The sequence below is a fragment of the Amaranthus tricolor genome, chromosome 16 (assembly GCF_026212465.1).
Source record: "Amaranthus tricolor cultivar Red isolate AtriRed21 chromosome 16, ASM2621246v1, whole genome shotgun sequence".
Classification (NCBI taxonomy): Eukaryota; Viridiplantae; Streptophyta; class Magnoliopsida; order Caryophyllales; family Amaranthaceae; genus Amaranthus; species Amaranthus tricolor.
In genome coordinates this window covers 1,836,084-1,863,976 of record NC_080062.1, presented here as the reverse complement: position 1 = coordinate 1,863,976, position 27,893 = coordinate 1,836,084, and the positions used below count along the sequence as shown (strand labels likewise).

The following is a 27,893-nucleotide window of genomic DNA, read 5'->3' as shown; positions in this document are numbered from 1 at the left end:
ATATTGTAAGGCCTATATTAAAACAATGTGACCTAGGAGGTGAAGTGTGAACCTAGGGAGCTTGGAATCACCCTATGAGCTAGGAGTGAGAAAGTGAGAGGTACTAGCATCCGAGGAGGGTGCAACCGAGGAGGAGACAATGGCTGAGGAAGAGGGTGCCAACGATGAGATACGAGGAAGTTGTAACGAATCAATACTACCTTCAAGCATATCCACGACTTTACTAATTTCTGATCGACTAAATGGGTTGGTTTTCACACATGCTAAGCTTACTAAAATCATCTTCTTCTGAATCTCCATTTCCTCGGAACTCAACCCCTCCTCATCGTCACCAAATTTTTCCCTAACTTCAAGTTGTTCATATATCTATTGCAGAAAATATTTCTCACTACCACGTTCATTGCCTTCAAAATCAACTTTTCGTCTACAACCAACCATTTCCAAAACTATCCCATAACTATAAACATCCGACTTGTAAGAAACTCCACCATCCTAAAAAACACCTTAGGAGAAATATACCCAATAGTTCCCCTAGCCTCAGATATCGAAACTAAATTCTCCTTTTGTGGGCATAACTTAGCAAGACCGAAATCAGAAATCTTAGAACATAATATCTCATCTAGGATAATATTATGTGGCTTAATATCGAAGTGAAGTATTCTTGTGTTACAATCTCGATGCAAGTATTCGAGTCCCCTTGCAATTCCTACTGCAATTTGCAACAAATCTTGCCAAGATAACAAATGGTGATTGTTACTTCCATACAAGTACTTCTCAAGTGAGCCATTAACCATGAAATTGTAGATTAGAGCTCCTTTTCGACCCTAGTGGCAGAAGCCTAGGAGTGTAACTACGTTAACACGGTTCGTTTTTCTTATACTTGCAACCTCGTTAATGAACTCCTCTGCATCTCCTGCTGGTTTTTTCAGAACTTTTACAGCAATGAAATTGTTAGTACTAGAAATTTTTCCTTTGTATACAGCTCCATAGGCTCCTTCACCAAGCTTATCTTGGAAAGAATTGGTTAGTTTCTAGAGATCTGAGTATGTGTATCTTTGCAAGCCAATTGTCCCATGGTTTCTTAAGAATGCCTCAACATTTTGTTTTCTTTTCTGTTGTGATTCTCTGTTTCTTGAGCACCTTCTTAGATAGAAGAGTAAAGCCCTAAACTTACCACTCCAAAAGCACAAAAAATAGCTGCAGGAAGCAGAAATCATTGTTAGGCCATGACAATTTAGTCCCAAAATCACCCTGTGGGCCCACTTGTGTGGACATACTTACGGCGCACCCATAGATTCAGGCCCATAAATCCATGGATAATAAGCGTCAACTTGCATATATAATTGATGAGGTTAATTAATTTTTTCCCAAAACCATGTGGTATTATTAGAACATTACCGACTTGTCCAACTTTGGTTGAAAAATTATTGTAATTTTGGTTGAAAAATCTTTTAGCTACCTTAGTGGTCATGCTTGTCCAACTTTAATCATCTCATTTTCTTCATAAAATTCATTCCAATGCATTACCATTGAGAGATGTGGTATTAGGTGGTAATGAAAATTTATAAATACAAAAACTTTTTTGTGATCAAAATTTCATTACCGTGGGAATGATATGGGGCTTTTGATGAAATTTTATAATATAAATTATTTTTATTACCACCATTTAGTACTACTAACCAAACGGGCCAATATAAATCCACAACCCAGTATTTAACGATGTGAGATTTTTCTACATATAAAGTATTTTGAACAATCATGAACTAATAGTATTTTAAGGAGAGCATAAGTTTTATCACCTATAATCGCAATCTCGTACTTGGTTAGAGTAGCCTTGTATCTTGTTATCAATGATCAATGTTAGAAATAGTCAAAATAGACATGTAGACTTATTTTCAGGTCAGGTTATTTTAGAGTTGAGTTGTTTTTCGGTTTCAGTTGGTTTGAGTCATTACAACAATAATAGTGACATAGTCTTAATCTCAAAATATTTTATGATTGGTACAATATGAGGCACAAACATGATTCATTTACAATTTTGCAAAAATGGACTGCTTGAAACAAGGCCCAAGACAAGTTTCGTCAGCCTCATATATTTCAACTGAAAAGAAAAACGTAGACCATCCCACAATTTGATATATATACTTCATCGTGTTGTGCTTTGTCGTGTCGTGTCAAGAGTGTAGCTTGAGCTAACAAAGAGCAACACACGAGCCATGACTCTTTCCATGCAGGACTCAAGCATCTACAGGCTACAGCTTGCTCATTTAAAAGTAAAAAGACCCCACACATTGCACAAAATATTAGAGCAAACTTATAGAACTAGAGATAAGCCTTATTATTGTGAAATTACATGTTTGAGAACACACATTTCTATTAGAGCGTGTAAGATATATTGGGGCCTCAACCATCAGCTTAGACTTTTGGTTGAGTTGGTTTTTTGACTTGGTATCAAAAGTCAACATGACAAGGTGTTACAGGTCGAATCTCAATCACCCCTCATTTTAAGTGAAATATTCAGCGTTAGGTAAGAGGACTTCTGTTGCATCTAGAGGTATTCAACGGGGTGGGTCGATCCAACGGATCAAGGATCGTGTCACATTTTAACGGGTCATTAGTGGGTCGGGTTAATAACGGGGAGAGTCATTAACGGGCCTTGGTGTAAAGGGTCAGGGCGGGACGGGTAGGATAATTATAAGAATTAATTGCGAAAAAAAATTTACCACTTTTTATTTTTAAATGATATTATTATATACATAAGTGGGTTGATCCAACGGGCCATAAAGTATAATAAAAAAACTGTTTTATGAACTTTTAAAAATCGGGTCAAAGTGGGTCGGATTTAAATAGGCTTTGACCCGCCCCACCCCGTTTAACATTTGACCTGACCCACCCCGACTCAGCTCGTTGAGCATCTCTAGTTGCATCCACATTTCTAGCCTACAAGACTTTCGTATGAGGGAGCGTGTTAGAGCATATAACGATATTATTGGGCTTCAACCGCTGGCTTAAGCTTGTGCAGCTAATCAAATGAAAGAGCAAGAAAGCATACCTGGAAAAGGGCACTTGTGTTCATCAGTGCAGAAGCAAAAGAAGTTATTAGAACGAGGCTCATGCCCACACTGTCCTCCTGATCTAAGACAAAGATCATACAACCCATTATTTACACTCCATTTAAGCTCAAAACCATGCCAAGCAGCTTGAGCCAAGTATTTTCCATCTTTATCCGTTTCCAAATAGTCAGACAACAGAACTGGTAGAAAAACATGTTTTGGACATATAACTTGAGAAATATTACTACTCAACATGGCTTTCTTAGTCAAAAAACAAATACCATAAAACCAAGAAGAATTGCATTTTGAAGCACAATCACCATATACCAAAGTAAGATTAGCGTTATGAGTTGTATAATCAAAAATGGAGAAATCTATTTTGATGTTATCTAAGGATATAGATGGGCACCTGCTCTTGAATAGTAATCTTCCCTAGAAACATTGATTGTTAAAGCTTTTGTATTGATGCCTAAAACAATGAAATTATGAGACGACATTTTTAACTGAATTGGGTTTGTAAATTGGTTACAACCAAAGAGCTCGAAACCCGGGTGCCCACAGTAAGAGTCTGTTAGAATCATAGAAAGGATAGCTTAGATTTGTTATGTTTACACACTTGAATGGCTGACTGCAAGCTTTGAACTCTTTTCTTAAGTGACAAAAACAGGTAGAAAGTTGAGCTAATAACAATGCTAATAACAAAAAGAGGACACTCAAAGATGAAATAATGGAGTCCATTTGTGTACAAGATAATCACATCTATTACAAAGGAATTTATATGATTTCTATTGAAAGTTTAAGCTACCATTTTTTATGGGGATAAGTCAGAGTTTTCCCACATGGCATCAAAAAATTAAAATGAATAATAGAGGGTTGACGCATAAACTAACAAGTCTTCTCTTTGTCCGACCCATAGTGTAAAAATGGGTTAATGGTCACGATTGCGGTATCGAAACGGTAATATGTTAAAACGAAGTGATGTGTTTATTTAACGTCTAAATATTAGTCGAATTATTAGATATCTCTTGATACCGCCCCAAACCATAAGCGGATCTAGGTTCCCTCATGTGCTCTCACATGAGGGCACTGCATTTAAAAAAAATAAATTACTTAATTGGCTACTAAACCTGTGGGTTGTGAGGCAAGGTCTAAATAAGCTATGCTAATCATTTTCTTCACTGATAAGGGATTTCAATTGCATTTAATATGCGTTCAGAGATATACAACAAAGGTCAATTAAATGCAGTTACAAAACCCAATTGTGCTCCTACTCAGTTTCAATTGTGGATCCGCTACTGCAGTGAATGAAAACGCGGTTCTTTTACACCTTTACAACGCGAAAAATATCAGTTTGTTTGTATTGAAAACTTTTACAATACGGTAGATGCTATACTATAGCCTTCTTTTTACTCTATGGTTCCACTCCAACCAAATGCCTATTGTTGCATGTGCCTCCTTTTTACACTACGGTTCTATTACTTCAATATGATAAAGTCAAATTTAGGCCGCGTCCTTTTTTCATGGTGTGTTTGCTGGTGCATCTAAGACCATTGAGACCTTCGGTTGTCTGTATAGCTAAATAGGAGTTTTTTTAGCTTTAAGAAAGCAGTATCCATTCTTACGAGATCATTTATAGTACCTAGACTATTACAAGGTAATGTGGTGTTCAACTCATTTTGAATCCTGGGGAAGGTTTTAATTTTCCACTTGCGAACGGCGATAAAAGAGCTTACATGGGTTTGTAGGCCTAAGTCCACGAGTGTTCGGTGGTTGTGTCCACACAAGTGGCCCATGGGGTGATTATGCGATGAATTGTCACGACCTAACAAATTGGAGTATAATATGCATGGTGGGTTATACTTATATCATACTTCCTCAGGAGTCCGATCCTAATTTGTTGGGTCCACTGACTCCATACGTGACTCACATTAGTATGGTATTGAATTCGTCTACTTGCGCTGCTAATACACCTGCCTGGAACATCACATTAGGGAGAATTTTGATGAAAGATAGTACCATCAAAACTGGGAAAAGTTAGTTTTAGAATCATACCTCGAGGCCTGATAAAGTTGACCTCATTATTGAAACGTGAGGTAGAATTTTGATTAAATTTATGGCTACTTTCCTTCAATTCAGTGATCATTTCCTATTTATAGGGGATTATTACATTAATGAGTATGCAAACTTAAAGTTAGGAATTAATAAGAATATAACAACTCCAAGCATTTCAATTGGCCAAAATAATATCCTAGGGGCACTAGGATAGCCGCTCGTTCGAGCTAAGGGGCTACTTATTTGCTCGTGAAACTTGGTACATATTTTCCTCTTCAACTTCGTGTGCAAGATCCTTATATACGGATTTTGGTATGGTTGCCTTGATCTTGTCATTCTGCAAAATATTAAAGATTTATAAATTTATATAAACCTTAAGCAAACTAACCATAGTAATATTGATGTACATTAAGACATACCTTTTCATCCCGAAGTATCATGTACATAGCTTGTTCATTTGCATTGTTAGTACTATCTCGGAGTATCATGTACATAGTAATATTGATGATAATGGTATATGAAATTGGTGAATTCATATGTTCTTGATAACAATTGAAAATAGTAGTAATTGAAAAATAATCTTCAATTGTACCATATGATGTTGTTACGTACTATGAGTATCTTTGATGACTCTTTTATCGTGAATTTATAAGATAGATTGCGTTAGTTACCCCTGATATATTACTCTAACTTCATTTCTTAAACTTTTCACATTCTCTAGTAAACTGTCACTTTACAGTGCATTGTATTTGGAATTATAAAAGGAGGAGTTAAAAATAATTAACTTACATTAATTAGTCTTACATGAATTAATGAGTTAAATTAAAATTCACATATTAATATTAATAACCGTTTGTGGAGCTTATGTCATCACCCGTTTTATTACAGTTACAAACACTTCAAATAAAATTCTTTATTGATAAAATAAAACTCTTCATTGTAAGTGTGACACTTGGGACAACATGTTTGTAAAATGCATTGTAATAGTGACACATGACACAAGTGCCTATGAATTAGTATATTGTATGATGATTAAGGAAATGATTTTAAAGAAGGAAAGAATTAAACTACACATGATTGTGGGTTAATTTTTGCAATAAAATAATAATAATTATATTTGGTCAAAACAGAATAAATGAAGCCACAAATTGGGTTAACTTTTTGTTTCCGAAAGAAGGTGCATGTAGAGTAGTAATTGGGCGGAAAAAAAGTTGTGAAAGCTTGACACTTGTCATTAAATGGTGTCTGTTTTAGTATTAGATATAAATAGATAGATAGATAAATACAGATATAAATAAATAGATATAAACTATTAAAATCGAGTCCACGATCCAATTAAGTCCCATTTAAGATTTTAAATAAAAGCAAAATCAAAATTTTTTAAAATGTCAAAACTTAACTTCTTATTTGGGTTTGACTTATACAATTTACAGTTTCTTTAAATCGAATAATTTTTATGTTTCGCTAGAATAAAAATGACGAATTGAAAAAAAAAAAATACTTATAAACAAAAAATAGAAAAAACATAAAAATAAAACATCATCCTTCAAAAATAGGTGTAGGCATCACAACTTTCTTAAAATCGAAAATGAGAGCCCTAAAACCCAATTTGTTTCCCAAATTCATCCATAAAAGCTGAAACCATTAATTCTTTTGAATCGAAGAAGAGGAGGAAGCCACTGCCACCTCTGCCACCACTACCACCACTGCAACCGCCGCGGCTATTGAGGACTTACTCCTTTGATCATCAAGCCAGGTAATAGCTTTAACTCCTTTTTTGTTAGGTCAATTTGATTAGGTTTTTAACTAAGGATTTAGGGTTTGGTTTTATTTGATTTACTTCTTGGGTACCTGATTTTTTCGATGTTTATAAAAGCGGAGTCGGCTTTTGCTTCTGGATCCAAACCCACTTTTGCCTTATAAAAGCCTTTTCTCCTTATTCTAAATTTACCCCTTTTTAACTTCTTACTTGGCTATTCAAACATGGATTAAGGACCAAAGTCACACCCTTTATCACAACAACTCATGTTTTTTAAAATCAGTAACTGGAATCTTCCATTTGTTTTAGGCTGAATTTAAAGGCGCATAATAAATTTGAAGGCTAAATTAACTGCAGAAGAATGCATATCTGAAATGGGTGGAAAAGAAAACAAAATTGTACAAGTGCTAAATTTTCAAATCAGTAACTGTTATTTTCTCTTACTTTGATAAAGTAATAGAATTTAAGAGAAGTGCTGAATTTCATAACCAAACCCAATTAATTTTGATGTCCTTTCGTTTGTTTGAGTTAATTGCTACTACTATGTGTTTCCTTTGCTAATTTGGGTTTTTGTTATAATATAATTTGTAATTGAATGCATCTTTTTATGTTAACGCTTTTGAAAAGCTTCTGGACCTTATCTTATCTCATAAATGTTGATGTTACAGCTGCATACTTGCATATTTATCAAAACCTAGATATTCAGTATCAAACACTTGTTGACTTGGCTTTAATTTAATGATCCTGCTTTGTTTCTTTACAGGCCTGTTTATGCATTTTAATTTATGTGAAAAGGGTCTCTGTTACAAAATTAGAGTATTAATCTAAATATTTTTAGAGGATTAATCAAAAAGGTCTTGGTTTGTATCACTTGAGAGATATTGATTTAAATCAATATCTTCCCATATGAATTTAAGAATATCTGATAAATCTGATTCTGCCATAACTAAAAAATCTCATAATTTAACCAAAAATGGGCTGGATAGGAACGGGCTTGATAGGCCCGATCTCTTTAAGCTCATATTTTGTTTGTTGTGTTTTAAGGTTAGTCGAGTTTGCTCATATTCTGTTTTTATGATGCTTATGCTTGTTTTGTCTTTTGTTTCTATGACAATATTGTTTTTGAAATAATTTATTGAAAAGTAGTAAAATGCATCTTTTGATGTACAAATGTATGTATTTGCAGCTTCATTCACTTGGTTGCAAGGAAGTGTGAAGAAGCTTGTGAATCATATAGTGAAACATGAGTAATTCATTGAGTATAGAACCATTTAACAGGTGATTTATTTATTCTTTTTTAGCAAAATAGTATGGTTTTACGTCAAAGTAATGGTGCAAAGAAAAGTAAAGGTGTAAATATTTGTTTTTCTTGATTTATTGATATTTTGCCAATTCCAGGTTGGTGAGGCTTACTGCCCGAGCTTTTTACGATGACATTTCCATGAAGGGAGATAATCAACCAAAGACTAGTCGTAGTGATAACCGAGGGATGGCAGTGGTTATTCTTGATGCACTTACTAGGTAACTGCTAACAAAAAATATCCTTTTTTTCATTCGAACATAATACCTTCTTTAGTTTGGAATTTTCATGGGAATTTGTTTTGTGATTATGTAAATTCAATAGGCTTTGTTTGTAGATTCATGAAGGATCCGTATTTTTGAAACCAACTAAGACATTCTAGCCTAATTGTGGTAATGTTTGCATTGTATTGTATAAACCCAACTCACATAATTGTTATGTGATCAATTTGTACTTTTTGGACTTAACACAATGCAACTGCTAAATGGAAACTATAAACAATTCTAGAGTCTAGGTGCCTAGCCAACTCTTCTTCATTGCTTAGCTGGATTATGGTCAACCTGTAAATCTCATTTAGAAAGTAGGGACCCTAGAAAATTTAAAAGACTCAGGAGTTGATTAGCAAAAGAATATAATGAATAAGAGGAGTTAATCCCAATGTGCATGATGTTGTTCGCTTCCCAATAAAGAGAGTTGTTATTGTGCAAAAATACAGTACTGGTTGCAATCGTAGTAACGAACATGATAATGCGGCAACGGGGTGATGTGATTATAATAGCATTAAATATCATTTGAAAGCATGACATAAAGCCTCTAAACGGCCCAAAACACGGATTGTTTACATCTTTGCAACATGGGAAATGTTACTTTGTTTTTATTGAAGAACCTTTACAATGCGACCGATGTATTGAGATGTGGTCTTTGTTTTGCACTTTGGTACTGTATCATTTTCCATCCAGATGATCCACGTCCCTTTTGATGGCCATGAGATTGCTTAAGTGTTGATAATGCATTCAAAAATTAATTGTCCCCAAAGAGATTGTCCACTCTAATTGCTTGAAAACAAGAGCTCCCTTATTATTACAATCTCCATTTACCTTATGAAACCAAAAGAGTTCCTAGACCAATTGATCCTTTTGAGTTTTATTTAACATATTTTGCTACGGAAAATGGAAGTACCTAGATGCTTGCATGACTTGTTGGAAATTTCTGTTACCAGTCTCTAGGTTCTCTCATACATTGACACTTCCATGGTAACATTTACCAACCTTTTTGAGAGATTCTTGCAATGAAATTTAGGTTTTTGGTGGTGGAATGTCGGAAACAGTTTTTAGTACTTATTGGATTAAATAGGGGTGATTTGTTTGAAGTTTAGTGAATTTGCAATACTTAAAGCTCCTTTAGATGAATTAGTTTTCTTTTATCTTGCTTTCAAATGCCATTGTCATTGCATTAAAAATGTTTGATCTTTGCTTTTATGTACACCTTGCATTTCCAAACGTTATAGGGGTCGATTGTTAAAGTAAGGGGGTGTTTGGCACATGGGATTTGAGGGAGGGAATGGGACTTTGTCCCAAAAAAAGTCCAAGCCTTTGTTTAAAGAGAATGGAATTAGAAAATGAGAATAAAAAAATGAGAAAGTCCCTAAGATTGGGAATAAAGAAAGTCCCTAAGATTAAAGTCTTGGGGGAAGAGTGGTATTTGTGGGTAGACTTTTATTTTCATCTCATTCTTTCAAGTCCCTAACACGACAAATAAGGGATAATACATTTTTATCTTCAAAGTGTCATCTTAAAAATCTCCTCTCATTAGTCCGATTCCCTTATGCCAAACACTCCCTAAAGGGAACTTGCATTTCCTAATGCTCTTTTAGATAAAATTTGTTTGTTTTTTCTTGCTTTCGACTGCCATCGTCATTGCATTTAAAATGTTCGATCTCTGCTTTTTAATGTACACCGTGCATTTCCAGACGTCAATGGGTGAGAGAGGAAGATCTAGCAAAGGATTTAAAACTTCATTTGAAGCAACTACGCCGGACATTGCGTTTCTTTGAGGAAGAAAAGCTGGTCATGCGTGATCATAGAAAAGAGGTCTAGTTTGCTTCTAGTTACGATACATTATTGTCAGTCATGCATGATTATAGGAAAGAGGTTCTATCAGTTGTCACCGTTTTAATTGTTGACTTACATTATTCATGTCAAAATTGATATTGGCATATCCTTAAAATTGATTCTAATATACCCATAAAAATGACACCGACATATCCTCAAGCTTCTCTAATTGCTTTTTCTTTTATTACTTTAGGGTTGTAATCTTTCTCTAATCATCAATTTCATGCCATTTTCAGTTTATTTCATTTTATTCAATATTTCCATATTTTGTAATTAAATTCATTTAGTCAGTTTATAGCAGCCATCTCTTCCACCAGCTCCTATCATGGTTGAATGTGTAACGGATTTCAATTTTAGTGATTTATTTAGTTATCAAAAAGACTTAACCTATGTGACCTAATCATGTACCACTTTTGAATACACGACCTACCACTCTTGAAATCGGCGCAAGTGCTCCTCTTCTATAAAACACGCGTGTATTAGCGTTAAGGCTTTCCTAGCTCACAAGAACACTGCTGTACCACTTTTTCAGTGGTTGGGTTTTGACAGTTCTCTTTTTTCTGTCCTTTCAAAATTTCATTAAATTTAGTCCGCATTTACAAAATTTCATCTCATTGAAATATCCTGCTTTTAGTTTTATCGTTATCTAATATGCACTTAATTTCCCACAGACAGCAAAGGGTGTAAGACTACATGCTGCGGCAGTTTCAGCCACCACTGATGGTCAGCATCATGGAAGAGAGGGGGAAGAAAAGATTAAGCTGCACACTCACTCATACTGCTGTTTAGATTATGCACAGGTTGCTTATCATTGGCGATTCTAGTTCATTTGTTTGTTTCTATATGCAGTGAATTTTTTTGGCCTTTCCTTCACATTTAATGAAGTTGATACCTGTTGTGCTTTTCTGCCTCAAATTTGTCATAGCTAGTGTATTTTGCAAATTTTTCTTCTACTTTTCCCGTATATAAACAGTGAGTGTAAATGTGTATTTCTACTTTTCACCATTTTGAAGTTTTGAGAAAAACAGGCTTTTACTTACGACTAGTTTAAAAGTAGTCAAGTTAATGGATGCCAATCAACTGCTAATTCATATATATGGATTGTGTAGAGGAGATTTCTGAAGTTTCTAAAATTGTAATTTCTTGCAGATTTATGATGTTGTGAGGTATAGAATGCATCGAATGAAAAAAAAATTGAAGGACGAGTTGGACAGCAAGAACACAATTCAGGAGTATATATGCCCCAACTGTAACAAAAGGTTGTCTCCCCTGCTTCCTCTAGCTCAACAGCTTGTTAAAGATTTTTAAAATGGAGGGAAGAAAAGGGGAGGGAAATGGATAGAGGGTTCTCCGTCAGTTTGAACACAATTTTTAATATGGAAAGGAAATGGAGGGATGAATATCATTTTATATTACATGAAATGAATCTCTTCAACAACGGAGAGATTGGAATGAAAACTCTTACTCTTCCTTCTCTTTCTCTAACTGAACACATTGGAAGATACTTTTTTTTTTATTTTTTTTATTTTATTTATTTTTTTTATTTTTGTATTTTAGCATTCACAGAACTAAACATTCCTAAGGTTATATGCCCAGATATACTGCACTGGATGCAGCAAGGCTTATTTCCGACGATGGTGAAAACTTTCTTTGTGAAAATTGTAAAGGTGAACTTGTGGCAGAAAGTGACAAGTTTGCTGCTCAGGAAGTAGGAGACGCAGATGATAATGTGAGGAGGCGCCGCCGTGAAAAGCTAAGAGAAATGCTTCAGAAATTGGAGGTTTGTGAGTTTGTTGACAACTCTTATGCTGTTACACTGTTTCCAATGTCATGTAACTAGCAAAGTTTTCATTTTGTAGGTGCGTATGGGAGTATTTGCTGCCTTTTTCGATTTATTTTGTATTCCATTCATCATCGAACATGAGACTTGAAGTGCTTTGGTGGAAGAACCTATCAAAATAATTTGATAATTGTGGTTCCTTGCCATAAAGGAAATGAGTAAAACTAAATTGAGATTAATAATTAGTAAAGCCCGTAAACTAATTAGGGATGAAAGGAGTTATGAAGCAATTAATTATGTACCGTCAGGTGTAGCCTTGACTGCCTCCAGACTCTATAAGTGTCCTGCTTTCTGATAACTTTCTGTTGCTTGATACTTGAAATTTTGGCTATCTATGCTTTGTACTTCTTCCCTAGCTACAGGAGAACTGAATAATTCAGTTTTAGTTGAACTGCATCGGTAAGGTCCAAACTTCTAGAACTACCTTAATTATTCTACTTTAACGTTTGAATAGTATTTCATCATTCCGATTCTTTCTAAAGATCCAATATGCTTTGCCCATATGAGATCGTCTAATGATGCTGGTGCTACATGTAAAATCATCTCACAGAAATTGGATTGTAGCTAATCGTAGTTTCAATCGAGATGGATTGATGTGTCTTGCCTGTGTGAACTTACATTCTAGAAATTGGTTATCTTAGCCAATTTGAGCCAATTTGAGCTTGAGAGAACTTTATTGGTCCTGCTTTCATTTAATTTTAAACGTATAGTCAAGACAAATATTTGGATTAGTTGACCCAGTTCATATCTCGCTGATGCTGGTTAAAATTTACCAACATGGTGAAGGCGGAGGCCTGTCTTATTTTTATAAGTGTGAGATATTTGAATATTAGCTTTAGTCCTTTGATTAGATTTAGTCCTTTGACAACAGTGTTTCTGCTAAATTGAATCTTAAGAATACTCTTACCTTTTTTTTTTCATGATTAACACCTGATATCATGTTCTGATTAGTTTTGTTCGGAGTTGCACTCATGACTTATTTTTGTATTTCCCCTGAATTTTCACCTTGTTATGCATTTTGCACTGAAGTTCAGTATGTGAAAAGACGAGCTTTACACTTCATATAAGAAACTCTGCGGTTTCAATATCTACAAGTTTTTTTTGGGATAACAAAAGGTAATAAATTACAGGAGCAGCTCAAGCCTTTAGTTGAACAACTCAATAGAGTTAAAGATTTGCCAGTTCCTGATTTTGGAACTCTACAAGCTTGGGAAGTTAGAGCTAGTGCTGCTGCACGTGCTGCAGCCGGAGACAATCCCAATGATCCCTCTAGATCATATCAAAGTGGCACACCAATGCCCTTTCTTGGTGATCCAAAGGTGAGCGAATTGTCGTTGTTGAACCAATATTTGTGTGCGCTTGTACTCCTGTGTAATTTTTGGTATCACTGCTTGTACTTGTTTATTAGTTTGTAGTAGACATCTTGAACACTTGTAAGATTTGTTTCTCCGTTTCTTTGGTTGGGGGTTTATGTTTGGAAGGAAGACTTTTACCTATCAATGGAGATATGATGCCGTTACATTTCGATTTTGAAAATTTACTGGTGTCATGTATTCTATTTTGGGCAAAGTCTAATATAGACTTGGTGCAAGCTAATATTATTGTGTACCACGCCTTACCCTCCACTCTAGTAACCGTTACTCTCAACTCTACTAAATCAACACTCGTTGATAAACACTCCATTAGCCCACTAGCGTGTTGAGATTGGTGCATGTTATTTTAGGGTGCACCAAGTCCACACAAGAGTTTCTTTCTATTTTAATAGTTTAATTTAAAAGCTAGTTATGTTCTGTCAGATTGATGTTGCAATTAGTGGTGTGGAAGATAAGGAAGACTCTAAAGCTGGCAGTGGAAGTACCCCCATGAAAGTTCTTCCTCCATGGATGATCAAACAAGGTATGAAACTAACAAAGGAGCAGCGTGGTGAGGTGAAAGAGGATACTAAGACAGAGATCACTTCAGATTCCTCTGCATTATCAGATGACAAGAAATCAACTGTTACAAAGGATGAAAAGAGCTTTCAGGTTGTCTCATTTAGTTCAATCATTCAGAAAGTTTTTTTTAGAGCTTATGGGCATTTTGAAATATTTTTTATTTGGATAATCATGTAGGATGAGTATTTCAAAGCTTATTATGCTGCTTTGCTGGAACGGCAACGGGAAGAAGATGCCAAGAGACAGCAGGATCTGTCTAATATAGATATTTCTGATCAACACACATCTTCAGATCGCCAAGTTGGGATGAAATCAAAACGTGAGGATGAAATTGAAGATGAGGATGTGTGGGAAGAAGCTACTCCTTCAGGTAAATGCTCTTTTATATTATTTGCTTTGATAAATGTTGGAATGAACTGGGCTCTGCTTGTAATTTCTTCTGCAAGTATTCTGGTTTACATATACCAAATTGTGTCTGAATGCATTTAAGTTGTAGTTTTTCTGGTTGACGTTGTGTGATTTCATATTAGGACTCCTGTCCTGAGATCACAGATTGCAGTCTTGTTTTGGGCAGTGATTATACACAAGGGTCTGTTCCAGTAGGGTTCTATAGCTTACAGCCACGTTCCATTACCCCTATGTCATTAAGTGGCTAATGATATTCCAATACCCCTATGCCATTAAAAGCGTCCACGTAAACGGGGTTTGGAGGGGTCCAATGTACACAACCCCTTTTCCTTGTTAGTGATTACAAAAAGGTTGTTTCCAATTAACCCTAGGTAACAAACATCATTAGCAGCTTCATATAAATAAGAAGTGCACATGATTTAGTTGCTACTCGGTTATACTATGGGCATCACTTTTGTCTAGTTTGACTAATGTCGTTTGATTAGCAGGGAATCCTGGGGAAAGCTATAAGGTGGCTGACTTGAATATTCAAGCTAATGATCCTGCAGAGGAGGATAATGATGATGATGATGATGATGATGATGATGATGTCGAATGGGAAGATGGTTAATTCTCTAAGTCGTGAGTTTTGTCAGACACTAGTGAAGCCTTGGTTTTAGATTCAACATAGCATTGATACAATCTTGATTTGGGACAATGGTTTGTCAATTTGCGAAGATGGTGAAATCGTTGGGAGGTTGAATTCTGCACTCGAGCTATGTTTATTCATGTCTACTTCTCAAACAGAAGACAAGCAGGAAATATAGATAGATATTTCATATTTACTAATCACCACCCTGCTGTAGAATATGTTTGTTTATGGGTGAGTTGTAAACTTCTAACCATAAGAAATGGCCCAAAAAAAATCAACAAAAAGAGAGCACAAATTGTTATACTCCCTTCGATTCAATTAACTTGTACTATTTTTCTTATTGGGTAAATTCATTCTATTTGTCCCATTTTCTTTTTTGTCATTAATTTTTTACTTAAATACCCTTTGTTCACTCAAGTATTGACCAAAATAATCCCACTTACACTATTTAAAATACCCTAACTACCACCTTAACAATTAATATAATAACTTAAAATACCTCGACCACCCGTTTTTAGGTGGTTCTCTCGCTACTCTTAATTTGCGTGCCCAATTCAAAGGAGACAAGTAAATTGAATTGGAGGGAGTACAAAACGCTCACCAAGAGACATGCTACATATATATGTTGAGTAGACTGACTAAAACAAATTATGAGAATATAAAATTTTTGTTTTGAGATTGTCTTATTAAGAAACTGTCTTATTGGAGTAGCTAAAAAGAAAGTAGTATTCAAGTCTGAAGGTATATTCGGCGAGGATTTCTTAGAGAGGTTGGGAATGCAACCTCTTGACTATTTGTGTTGAGTGTGTCTACTCTTTGTTGGTTTATGAGTTTGTGAATCTTTGTCGATTAGGACTGCGTATTGCGAGTTTATCCAATGCACTGTAATGGTTGTGGGTTTCACCGATAAAAAAAGAAACAAATAATTTTTGCTATAAATTTTCAATTGAAAGTAGCTTTATATTTTTATTAGAGTAAGGTTGAGTATATATGATCTTTTATAATTTTATTCATCGACATTAAGATGATATAATGTTGCATTGTTTAATACTTTCATATCATATTCGTGTAAAAGTCAGTTAAATGTTTGCAAAAAATTACACATTAAAAATTTAATTCAAGTAAAATTTAGAAGAAAAAAAGGAGTACTCTTCATCAAAACTATTCCACACTTTCTTGGCCGATGAGTCCTCAACAGACCTAGGATGATTACTTATCTGATTCAAACTTGATAGGAATTTTCTGGGTCTCCCAAAAATTTTTATGAACTTTCTTGTAACTGAATTTTCCTGTTGATGGGCTTATATTTTTATGGTATAAATGAATATATAACCAAATAGAGGCTAATATAAATAAACTAAATAACTTATGACCAAGGGAATATATCAAAGGATACCCCAAAGCCCCAAGGTCAAGAAAGGGAGCACAAAGGGGCTCCACTCATGCTATAAAGTCAGCTACACAAACTATAGTTGACTAATACAAAGTTGCTCTTGAGTGTTCAGGCTTTATTGTTTTCATATTGTCATCATACTTGGTAAAACACGCTCATAAAAGCTATGATCAGGGTTTGAAGAAAAAAATAACTACATATTATACCCTTATTACAAGAGACAAGAAGGTTGCGGCCAGAGAAACACTCGACTTAAAAATTCCCTGCAAATAAAAACACAAAGCAAAGCAAAACAAGAAGCAACATAAGGCATGGCACGACAAGATATAAGGTTAATAACATAAATCCAAGAAATATAAACATCAATCATAAATGCACAAATAATAAACAAGGCCTAGAGAAAAATTAGCATTTGAACTTATTGAACTTATTTTTTCTAGATTTAGTTTATTTATTTAAGAAAAGCACATTTGATACCTTACTTCTTGTAGAATTCCTTTTAATGGTGGTTGTGCTTTTCTAGGCTCCAGCTCAGTATAACATAATTTAATTCGTCAGTTAATTCGCTTTTGAATTTGCCATTCGCTCAACCCTAAAATAGCCTAAAACTGACCTCAATTTGCTTTTTTTAATTCGCACTTGTAAGGAGATTAGTAAATCATGTGATAATGCTCCAACTCATGGGCATACATATTACCACAAGATGGCTACAATAGTACAATGCTACATGAACATAACTGTTTGTTAAAGACTATTACAACTTACAAGGGGCATGTTCCTAAAGAGTAGTTGTGGACTTGTGGCAAATTCACCCATATGCTATATCTTAGCTCCATTATCTCCAATTTGGAAACTACCCTTAAAAATCCTTAAAAGCTGTTCAATATTATTCTTCTTCCTTCTTTTCCTCAAACATTGCATCATGTATTCACCAAAAATGAAGCCATTTCATCACCTATTTATCCCCAAAACATTGTCCATTAAATTATTGATCATGGTTATTTTCTATTTTCCCATCTGTTATTGCAATGATCTACTATGGTACAATACATGTGGGAATTACTTCAGTTGTGTGTATATCCAACAAGTTGGGTATTCCTTTTGGGGAGGTGGAAACAGACCCAAAAGATGTGGGCACCCAGACTTAGAGCTTAGTTGTGAGAAAGGGCATGAAGTATCATGTACTAGATATTAATCAAACTAGTCATATTCTAAGGATTGTAAGGCAGGATTTTATGCAAGGAATATGTATGCAGAAATTCATGAATACTAGTTTAAACTTCATGCTATTTGTTTAAACATTTAAAACCCAAAATCTTAACAGTTTTATATGGGTGTCCCAACTCCTAATTGGTCTATTCTTGATCAATTTACATGTAGGATTAATGGAGTTGATGAAATTGATGGATACCCTCAACCCGGAACACTTGGCCCGAATGGGTTCAAGTGTTATGCTAGTGTTGTGGTTGCTGTTTTAGGATCATCAGTTGTACAAATAGGAAATTGGAGTTTAAGTCAAGTTATTGGGGAAGGGTTTGAAGTGAAATATAAGGTGGAAAAAAGTAGAGTTATGTGGTGAATGTGAAGAATCCAAGGGTAGATGCGGGTTTGATCTAGCAACAAATCAGACTTGCTGTGTTTGTTCAGATGGAAGTGTTGGATATTCAGCTTGTATCAAATCAATAGATTCTGCCGCACCAAAACCAAGTAAGTCACTATTTGATCTTGCTCACTAATTACTATAAGAATGGATCAAATCTTTGTTCGGATGAGGCCCCATATTGTTGGATTAATGCTTTGGTATTGTTGTTATTGGCTTACTGATGTCTTGTAAGGATGGACGTTATTGGCAAACGGTTGTTGGCTTGTTTGATTATGTGGGAGTGTTGGGTGTTTTTGTTGACTTTTAAGCTAGTCGGATAAACCAAATGTTTGAGGATATATTTGGTAAATTTGGTAAATCACAAATTCTCATATTAGATGGTCTAATCGTGGGACATGCCTCATACTTGAGTTAAATAGTCCAATAATAGAAACTTTGACCTTTATGAACTTCTTGTTTTGAGGTCGTCTCACCGTGAGACGGTATCATACAAGACGAGCTGTTGGTAAAATTTAATATTGGTTGTTAGTTATTTATCAACGAAAAGTGGGCCAATCAGAACAATTTTTTATTTTGGCTTAAAAATCACTTTTTTTCAATTGGTTGCAAACACTTTTTCTTTTTGACTAACTAACAAGCCAAATTCTAACCAACACTAAAACCAATCACCAAACACCGTGGGTTTCAATCTTCTATAAAAGTATATAGTATACTATCCTCTGTTTTTTTAATAGCTACATTTGCTCCCAAAAGCTCTCACAAAAAAGAGATAATTATAACTATTAAAAAACAGAGGTAGTATTTGATTGTTTATAGTAACTAGAGAAGTTGTTCCAAGTTCCAACTGAACAATTCATGTTATGTTTGTGTTTACAGACTAACTTTGCAAAGACTACGGATAAAACTTTTCATGCTGTATTTTCCCAAAATTTCTTTCAGAAATTCCAGTTGAACAATCCCATTTAAAGAAGAACAGACACAAGAAGCTGAAGATTAAAGTAATAATAATAGGTAACATATCCAAATACCTCTAATTTACGGTTACTTGGACTCGGGTACTGATGTCAGATACTGGTACTTGCCCAAGTGTCAGATACGTCTAAATATTCAATTTTACGCCTAAAATGAAGTGTCTAAGCGTCATACCAATGTCCGAGCATCAAGGATCGGACACGGGTACGTGAAGCAAAATTAAGAGTCCGACTAACATAGAATTACAGTTAGTTTGACTCTCTTAAACATTTACCAATCTAAAAATTATGCAGTTTCTTTTGTGGTAGGGTTTACTGTGATTATAGCTGCACTAGTTTTTTTCACAAGGAAAATGGCACCACAAAAGCTTTACATCTTAACCAAGGAAGAAAGAAGAGAAAGCCGAAAGATTGAAGCTACGCTAAGGCGCTAAGGAGAACAAGCTCCTAAAAGATGTACATACCAAGAAATAAAGAAAATGACAAGTTGCTTCAAGGAAAAACTAGGCGAAGGCGGGTATGGTAGTGTTTATAAAGGAAAACTACAAAATGGTTTTCTCGTCGCAGTAAAAATACTGAAAAACGAACACAAGGGAAGAGATTTTGTTAACGAAGTTGCTAGCATTAGTGGAACAAATCATGTTAATATCGTCACCCTTTTAGGCTACTGCTTCCAAGGACGGAAAAAAGCTCTAGTTTACGACTATATGCCTAATGGATCACTCGACAAGTACATATGCTCGAGTGAGACTCATACGCTGGCATGGGAAACACGAATTCAAATTGCGATTGGTATAGGACATGGTTTAGAGTACTTGCACCAAGGTTCCAGGACTCGTATATTACACTTCGATATCAAGCCACAAAACATCCTTTTGGGTGAAAAGTTCTATCCTAAAATATCAGATTTTGGGTTAGCTATGCTGCAGCTGCAAACAAAGAGTAGCATGACTATGTCGGGCACAAGAGGTAAACCAGGATACATTGCTCCGGAAGTATATTGCCGAGGCTTAGGGGGTGCTTCCCACAAGTCAGATGTCTATAGTTACGGAATGCTAGTTTTGGATTTAGTTGGGTCTAGGAATAATGATATTGGTGCGGCAAGAAGAAACGAGATGACAAGCAGTGAATTATATTTTCCTGATTGGATATACAAGCAGCTTGAGCTCAAACACGAGCTGATAATGCATGATGAGGTTCAAGGCATACGAAACGATGAAGAGAGAAAACTACAAAGAAAAATGGTTATAGTTGGTTTGTGGTGTATTCAAACAAACCTTTCAAATCGGCCATCAATTAGCCGAGCAGCGGAAATGCTCGAAGGAGAGGTCTCGTCACTACAGATTCCTCCGATGCCATTTCTGTCTTCTCCTCCTAGGACTGATCAAGATAGTTTATTTACCAATACTTATTCATCAGTACAATAATTCATGTCTAGCAGCAACAAAAATGGCATGATTAGTTTGGATCAAGACTCATATCCCCATTAGAGAAAGAAATCAAAACAAGATAAATTTAAAGAGGATAAAGAAAAGTTATGAACTGATTTCCATTACATTCATCCCACTATGTAATCAGTGTTAGATTATATAACATATCTTGGTTGAGGCCCCAAGATATGTTATATACTCTAACAATCGGCTTGTTAGCTTGTTACTCCCTCTGTCTCTCTAATAATGCACCACTTACTTTTTGGTAAAAAATTAGTGAAAATGGAAATTAGGTTGGAAAATCATAAAAAAAAAAAACAAAAACAAATAAGTGGACGAAAGAAATGAGTTGTTAAGATGGAGGGAAAGAATAAATTTGTGGATGAAGTTAAAAGAAAAAGAGTGGGACCAGTGTCAAAAAAAGGATAGAGGGTAAAATTATTGGGACATACTAAAATGAAAAGTAAAGCAAGTTGAGAGGGACAGAGGGAGTAGCTTGTTAGATACACCAATAATATTCAAATGTTGAAGAATTAAAATATGTCCATTTCATTCCATTCAAATTATCTCAATGTCATTACGTGGCATCCACCTAAGGTGAGGCTTAAGGGGTCGGATGGTACGCAACCTTACCCATGTTAGTGATAACACTAACAAAGAGGTTGTTTTCCATTGACTATTGCTAACAAACATCATGTTTAACTTCACATATATAAAAAGTGCACTTAATTTAATAAGTTATTTTTACTATAGTCCATTATAATCCGAAACAAACAAACTATCTTTGACCCATTCAAATAAAGGGATAATAAGAATTGAAATATGAAAGGACATTTTTTTCAACAACTCATTTATGAACCATATACTTCAAGTCAATAATGACCAAAACCATGATATATGAGAATATGCTTAAAGTTAAATCTTGGAATAGGTAATCAAAAATAAAATTCAGCATAAAAATCTTCTAAACATGAAGTTTTGTATCCACTACTTATCCTTCTTAATGATTATCATATTTGCTTCGATACAACTCCATAAATCCATAAGTGCTACTTCATACGAAGATTGTAAAAAGCCATTTCGTTGATCAAGTGTCGATATAAGCCACCCTTAACAAAATGGTCGTCCTAGTTACTGTCAGGACCAAGAGAATGGAGTTAACACCGCCCTTAAATTTGAGTGTTAAGAGCTACACACCAAGAACGGAAACTGTTAACACTTTACTAGTAACATATATAATGATTTACCTGTAGCTTATTTTTTGACTCAGTAGAATTCTGGCTATGGGCGTAGGGAGCTGGAGCTCATACGACCACTGGGCCTGAACACACACCCGCCTGCTACAGGCATCTGATGGCTAGGTTCAGGGTTTGGTTGATCTAGTACAAATTTTTTGTTTTGGCTCTACTTAACCTTACAAATTTGCGTCCTTTTACCTGCTATTACCTGATCATTCTGTGCTTCCAAATGCCCTGAAATGACCCCTCTGCTTTCTGCTACTATATTTTACTACACTATGGTTAAATTCACTTGTTATCGCCAGATGAACCTTATGAATTCACATGTATAGTTACAATACAATTCATCGATCATGATCACCTCGACCAATACTTGCTGAAAACCGCATAAAAGTGCATCGTTATCAGTTCTTCATCATCCGTCACAAAGTTTCACTAATTCAATCTTAGTTGCACATTGCAGGACGTCAACACCGTCTAACAAAATCCAAGATCGTCATCATAATAGGTATTTTTCATATTTTCCTATCTAAATTTTGTTCACCTTAAAAACTTTTAGAGTTTTCCAACCTTAACTCTTAAAAACATGCTCAAAGGTAGCATCATTTGTGAGACTGCATTGTAGATTTGATTTTCAAGCTTGTACTTTTATCAGTAAAGCTCGAATTCTTTTTACTGGTATATGTCAATATGGCACAGGGTTGATAAGCATCTTTTGTCTACTAACCTAGTAAATTTTGGACTAATACTTATCAATGATATTGTCCTAAAACATTACATATGATACCTTTATGAATATCTACTGTCCCATGTTTGCAGCTTCTGTTTCAGGAATCGGAATAGGCACATGCATGTTAATTGTACTAGTCCTCTCGTTCAAACGAATGAACTCACTAAAGAGAGGTAAATATGTTGAGGCTTTGTTGAAAAAACATGGATCTCCTGGTCATAAGAGGTACACTTAAAAACAGATCTGAAGAGAATCACAAATTCCTTCAAGATCAAGCTAGGTGAAGGAGGCTATTATATTGTATACCACCCAGAATCATGTGGCTATCCTGGTTTTAAGCTCAATTGCAGCATCAATAATCAAAACCCAAAAATTTATTAACTACACCTTCATGGGAGAAATTCAATTTTCTAAAAATGAATCAAACTTCACTTACTATCTCTGTTTCTCGAGACGATGTCTGGAACGGTCGCTATTACTGTCCATCTACCTTGGTCAATAACTCCTCAAACTACACACTTTTCAGATACACTCCAACAGTTCAAATTGTTACCCTTTATTATGATTGTCCGATTGGAAAATCTGGTCTTGGTAATCGGTAATCCATTTCCATATAAGTATTCTGTTGGTGGGTATTATGTAATCAGTGATATATATAATATCCCACCAAGTTTATGCAGAGGGAACATCTTTTTCCCTTTCTTTAGTGAACCTTAGATTGGGTGTTCTGAAGCCAATAGGTAAATTTACAACGCATGAGCGAACAAATGCATCCAAGCCTGTAAATTGAAGATAGACATAAACGAGAGAGAATAAGTTTGTGGATAAGATTTTAAAAAATACTGTCAAAATGGGAAAGGTAACAAATTCAAAAGACGCGGACTAGGGAAGTAAGTTTTGTAAATTCATAGGAAATAGACTGTGACTTGGTAGCTACCCGAATAATATTAAATTGTGGAAGAATTGAAAAATCAAAGTATATTTTTCAACATCCGCTTTTAATAATCGTGTACTTCAACTCAATAGTCACCCAACATATATTTTTAGAAGTTTCATGGTGACTTAAGTGAATAAAAATAAAACTCTGCACCAAAATCTCCAAAAAAAATGAAGTTTTCTGTTCAATATTTAGCCTTCTTCATGATCATCATCTTCACCTTGATCATCCAACTACATAAATTCGTAGAGGCAGGTGAATATGATGAATGTAAAAAACCGTTTCTCTGTGGGAAAACCAACATGGGCTACCCTTTCTACAACGAAGAAAAGGGTCGTCCTATGTATTGTGGTCATCCCGGGTTTGGGGTCAGTTGCGAGGATAATAATTTATGGCCGGAAATTTCTGTGATGACATCTTCTTCGGAGAAATTCTATCTTGTAGATATGAATTTAGCTTCAGATATAATTTCTGTTTCTCCAGAAGTTTTATTGAGTAAAGATCTTTGTCCGGAACCACAAGACTTGTATGATACATTTGATACTACCTTAAATTTGAGCACTTACAGCTACATACCAACTGCTGAAAATGTTACCCTTTACTATGAGTGTTCTTTTCCTTCTTCACAATTCTCATCATATAAAAACCAGATTCTCTGCGGCTTAGATAGTGGTTCACCCAATGCCTTTTTTATGACTCCAAATTTAAAATCCCAGCCAGGTTTTCACGAAATCCCACCAGATAAATGCAAAATGAATGTATCCATCCCAGTGAGCAAGTCTTTAATTGATGGTATCAAAGATAGAAAGACCTTATGGAACGCGTTTCAGACTGGTTTCGAGTTGAAATGGATTGCTGAGAACAAGAAATGTGCTGATTGTCGAAAATCAAATGGGGTGTGTGGGTATGATGCAACAAGTTTTACTTGCTATTGTCCTGATGGACATCATGGCCCTACATGCTATGTTAAATCCCTTGCTAAAAGTACAAGTACTTCAACTCTCTTTTTACGGATTCTTACACTATGTTTGCGATAAACTCAGTTTAATCTTGCATTTGTTAACCTGTTTAGAATTTAGATCCTTGTGAATTGTTATGCTATCAAACTAATTATACTTGTTCAGCTTTGCTCGATTCAGACACAGTCCACATCAACAGTAACAAGAAAATTGAACTCAGAAAGTGCATCATTATTAATTCATCTTCAACTCAAACTTTCACTAAAAAAATTTTGGTTGCACTTTGCAGGTCAAAAAAATCGTCTCACTAAATCCCAGATCAAAGTCATCCTAGGTATTCTTATCTTTTCCTAACTTAACGCTCATCATCACAATAACTTTTACAAATCAGTCTGATTGTTGGTAATAAATAATGCTAATAGAAATAACCCTTAGTGTTAATTTTCACGTAATATAATTTCATCTCATTGTAATAACATTTTCAATCTCAAATACATGTTTTTCTTCACAATTCTCTATTATCATCTGATATCACATGTCTAAGTTGAAATAGATGAATATTGAATAGAGTTGTACAAACATGATCATAAACTTCGTCAAGTAGACTTCCTAGCTAAATTACATCGAACTTTTATTACTATTATTACCGTTATATACCAATAACTGTGGACCATTAAGAGTTTTCCATTCTAAACAATTGGATACTACCGTTTAATAGGTTTGAAGCTTGTGTTCTAATTACTATTAGTGAAATATGTTTAAAAGGCAACAGGAATGCATGAGCATGCTTACCTTTCTTCCTTCTGTCCCATTATTGCAGCTTCTGTTTCAGGAATCGGATTAGGCGTATGCTTGTTAAGTGTACTGATCCTCTCCTTCAAAAGAATGAACTCAATTAAAAAAAGCAAAGATGTAGAAGCTTCGTTAAAAAAACATGGATCGCTTGGTCCAAAGAGGTACTCTTACACAGATTTGAAGAGAATCACAAACTCCTTCAAAATCAAGCTAGGCGAAGGAGGCTATGGTATTGTATACAAAGGAAAACTACACAATGGGCATCAGGTGGCAGTGAAAATTCTAAAGAAATCATCAAAAGAACAATTGGATGTGGTTGAATTCATCAACGAAGTAGCAAGTATCGGAAACACCAATCATAAAAACATTGTAAAACTCCTAGGTTTTTGTTACGAGGGTCAAAAACGCGCTTTTGTGTATGACTACATGCCTTGCGGTTCTCTTGAAAAGTTCACATATGGAAGCAGGCAGAAAAGCAACCAACTACTCTCATGGGAAAGTTTATTTGAAATTGCAGTGGGGATTGCAAGAGGGCTTGAGTACTTGCACCGGGGGTGCAACCTGAGGATTTTACACTTCGACATTAAGCCCCAAAACATTCTATTAGACGAGAATTATTGCGCTAAGATATCTGATTTCGGCCTAGCTAAGATATGCCCACAGAAAGATAGCATAATATCAATGTCTGAAGCAAGAGGAACAGTTGGGTACATTGCTCCTGAGCTCATGTTCAAGAGTTTTGGCGGGGTTTCTCATAAATCAGATGTTTATAGCTATGGGATGTTGGTTCTAGAAATAGTTGGATGTCGAAACAATGCTAATGCTAAAGCGGAATGCAGTAGTGATCAGTATTTTCCGCAATGGATTTACAAAGAGCTTGAGGAAGTCGAAGAGCTAAACCAACTCGAGATCACAAATGGAGATGAGGGATCAATGCTTAGGAGGAAGATGGTGGTGGTGAGTTTATGGTGCATACAACCCAACCCATTAAGCCGACCAAGTATGACTAAGGTGATAGAAATGCTTGAAGGAGCACTCGAATCACTACAAATTCCGCCTATGCCCACTCTAGCTCCTCCTATGGCATTACAACAATCTCCTGCTATGGACACAATCTCAATAAGCGGACTTTTTCAAGAATAATGTTTCTTTGAATCTTCCACAGAAGTGTAATGTCAATATACCGAACTAGTATTATAAACACAGAAAAATGATAGTCGGTTAGCACACAAATGTGTTTGACCCACCCTATTCTAGTATTATAGATTTATCCCTGGCTAAGGACACCTTTTTCTTTGACCAATCACATATGATAGGGCAAATTTTAATCACCGCAAGTGCACCGTGTATGTGTAGCAATACAGGTCGAACTCAGGGAAGCGAGTTAACAAATTTGTTCGATTCATAAGTACGAGATACAGACAAACAATATAATCGGTTTGAGAATCTAACACTACTATGAACAAAAATCAAAATGACGCAGTTGAATCTAATAAATAAAGCTAAGACAATAATTAATATGAAGACGATGATGATAAAGCAAATATAGGAAGTCGGGAATCATCTAATTCTTACATGGGAGACAATTACTCTCATAATTGTATAAAATTGAGTCTTTGGCATGATTAAATGTGATCTAATTAATCTCAAGCTTCCGCTTTACGCTTTATTGATCAATATCGATTGAAGACCTTATTAGTATTAATCCTCAAACTTTCGCTTTATTGGTTAAACTAATAGGAATTTAACTTAAATATACCTCAATCCTAAATTAATCCTAATCTCAAACTTCCATTTTATTGAAAAGGTTAATAAAGATGTTTAAACTAAGGCTCATTAAACATAGATTTAATCATAGACCCAAATTTCACACAATTAATCGATCAAATATCATTTCATGCTTCGAATTAGGGTCAATCCCTTAATCCTAGAAAGAAAATCTGCTCACTAGGCATAATAACTAACATGAAATTAATAATAAGCAAAACCCTAATTAGATGATGAACATGATGAAAATAATGAATTAAAGAAAATTTGATGAATAATTAAAGGACAAGATAGAGAAACTTACAAATTGGAACATAAACAAACCATAGATTGCATAAATAAATGAAAGTTGCAATGAAAAACATAAAAAACTAAGCTTAATAAACTAAGAATGAAAACTAGAGCATTAGGGCATCTAGGGCACTAAAAGCACAAAAAAAATGAAATTATGCCTATTTATATTCTAAGGTTATTTGAGGAACAATCTCCCCAAAAATAACTGATTTCTAATAATAAAATAAAGATAAAATAAATAAAACCACTAAAATAGTGAAAGAAAACCGTCAGATTTGGATATCAGCAAGTTGGAGACGATTCGTTGCATGCGGTGAAGAGTTGCGTCTGACTGAAAAACTTTAAACAGTCGCCATTTATTGCTCGGTTGTTGGAATTGGACATATAATATACCGTTGGAAAGATCTTAAAGTCTACTTTTCAATGCCGCAAACCTTGCATTAATGTGATCTTTCTATCAAATGTTATGACCAAAAGAGGGAGCATATATCAAAGTTCACCTCAAAACTTTTGTATTTTAAACACATTTCAATTCTTTTGCCTATCTTCATTGTAAAACATCTTCAAACGAGAAATAATCTCCTTAGTAAACTCCGTCAACATTAAAACCATAAGAATTATGCTTAAAAACAATCAAAAACGCTCAAAATCAACATGAATTACCAAAATGGATAGAGTAACATAAATC

At 35.0% G+C, this 27,893-nt stretch overlaps 2 protein-coding genes and 2 pseudogenes across 4 annotated transcripts; 3 read left to right on the top strand and 1 right to left on the bottom strand.

Moving 5' to 3' along the window:
• Positions 1-72: 72 nt before the first annotated feature.
• On the bottom strand, positions 73-4,669 carry LOC130803312 (LEAF RUST 10 DISEASE-RESISTANCE LOCUS RECEPTOR-LIKE PROTEIN KINASE-like 2.7; annotated as a pseudogene).
• Positions 4,670-6,630: 1,961 nt separating this feature from the next.
• On the top strand, positions 6,631-15,487 carry LOC130802265 (transcription initiation factor IIE subunit alpha-like). Of its 3 annotated transcripts, none has more exons than XM_057666210.1 (11): positions 6,631-6,861; positions 8,051-8,142; positions 8,263-8,385; positions 10,134-10,254; positions 10,947-11,075; positions 11,425-11,534; positions 11,872-12,055; positions 13,246-13,434; positions 13,912-14,139; positions 14,227-14,419; positions 14,943-15,487. In XM_057666210.1, the coding sequence occupies exons 2-11, from the start codon at positions 8,108-8,110 to the stop codon at positions 15,065-15,067; spliced, it is 1,437 nt and encodes a 478-aa protein (XP_057522193.1). In that variant the 5' UTR covers positions 6,631-6,861; positions 8,051-8,107; the 3' UTR covers positions 15,068-15,487. The 3 variants fall into 3 exon arrangements, with proteins under 3 accessions (XP_057522193.1, XP_057522195.1, XP_057522194.1); XM_057666211.1 differs by having other exon boundaries at positions 6,633-6,861; positions 14,946-15,487; XM_057666212.1 differs by lacking the exon at positions 8,051-8,142.
• A 3,479-nt stretch (positions 15,488-18,966) lies between these two features.
• On the top strand, positions 18,967-21,278 carry LOC130802267 (LEAF RUST 10 DISEASE-RESISTANCE LOCUS RECEPTOR-LIKE PROTEIN KINASE-like 2.4; annotated as a pseudogene).
• A 767-nt stretch (positions 21,279-22,045) lies between these two features.
• LOC130802264 (LEAF RUST 10 DISEASE-RESISTANCE LOCUS RECEPTOR-LIKE PROTEIN KINASE-like 2.1) lies at positions 22,046-26,512 on the top strand. Its single transcript, XM_057666208.1, has 4 exons — positions 22,046-22,231; positions 22,543-24,374; positions 24,639-24,683; positions 25,170-26,512. The coding sequence occupies exons 2-4, from the start codon at positions 23,561-23,563 to the stop codon at positions 26,285-26,287; spliced, it is 1,977 nt and encodes a 658-aa protein (XP_057522191.1). The 5' UTR covers positions 22,046-22,231; positions 22,543-23,560; the 3' UTR covers positions 26,288-26,512.
• The last annotated feature ends 1,381 nt before the right edge of the window (positions 26,513-27,893 follow it).

Coding starts and splice junctions, on each gene's coding strand:
- LOC130802265 (XM_057666210.1), top strand. CDS start 8,108: ATGAGTAATTCATTGAGTATAGAACCATTTAACAG. Junction 10,255..10,946: donor TGCGTGATCATAGAAAAGAG/GTCTAGTTTGCT, acceptor AATTTCCCACAG/ACAGCAAAGGGTGTAAGACT. Junction 13,435..13,911: donor CCTTTCTTGGTGATCCAAAG/GTGAGCGAATTG, acceptor ATGTTCTGTCAG/ATTGATGTTGCAATTAGTGG.
- LOC130802264 (XM_057666208.1), top strand. CDS start 23,561: ATGAAGTTTTCTGTTCAATATTTAGCCTTCTTCATGATCATCATCTTC. Junction 24,375..24,638: donor TGTTAAATCCCTTGCTAAAA/GTACAAGTACTT, acceptor TGCACTTTGCAG/GTCAAAAAAATCGTCTCACT. Junction 24,684..25,169: donor CCAGATCAAAGTCATCCTAG/GTATTCTTATCT, acceptor CCATTATTGCAG/CTTCTGTTTCAGGAATCGGA.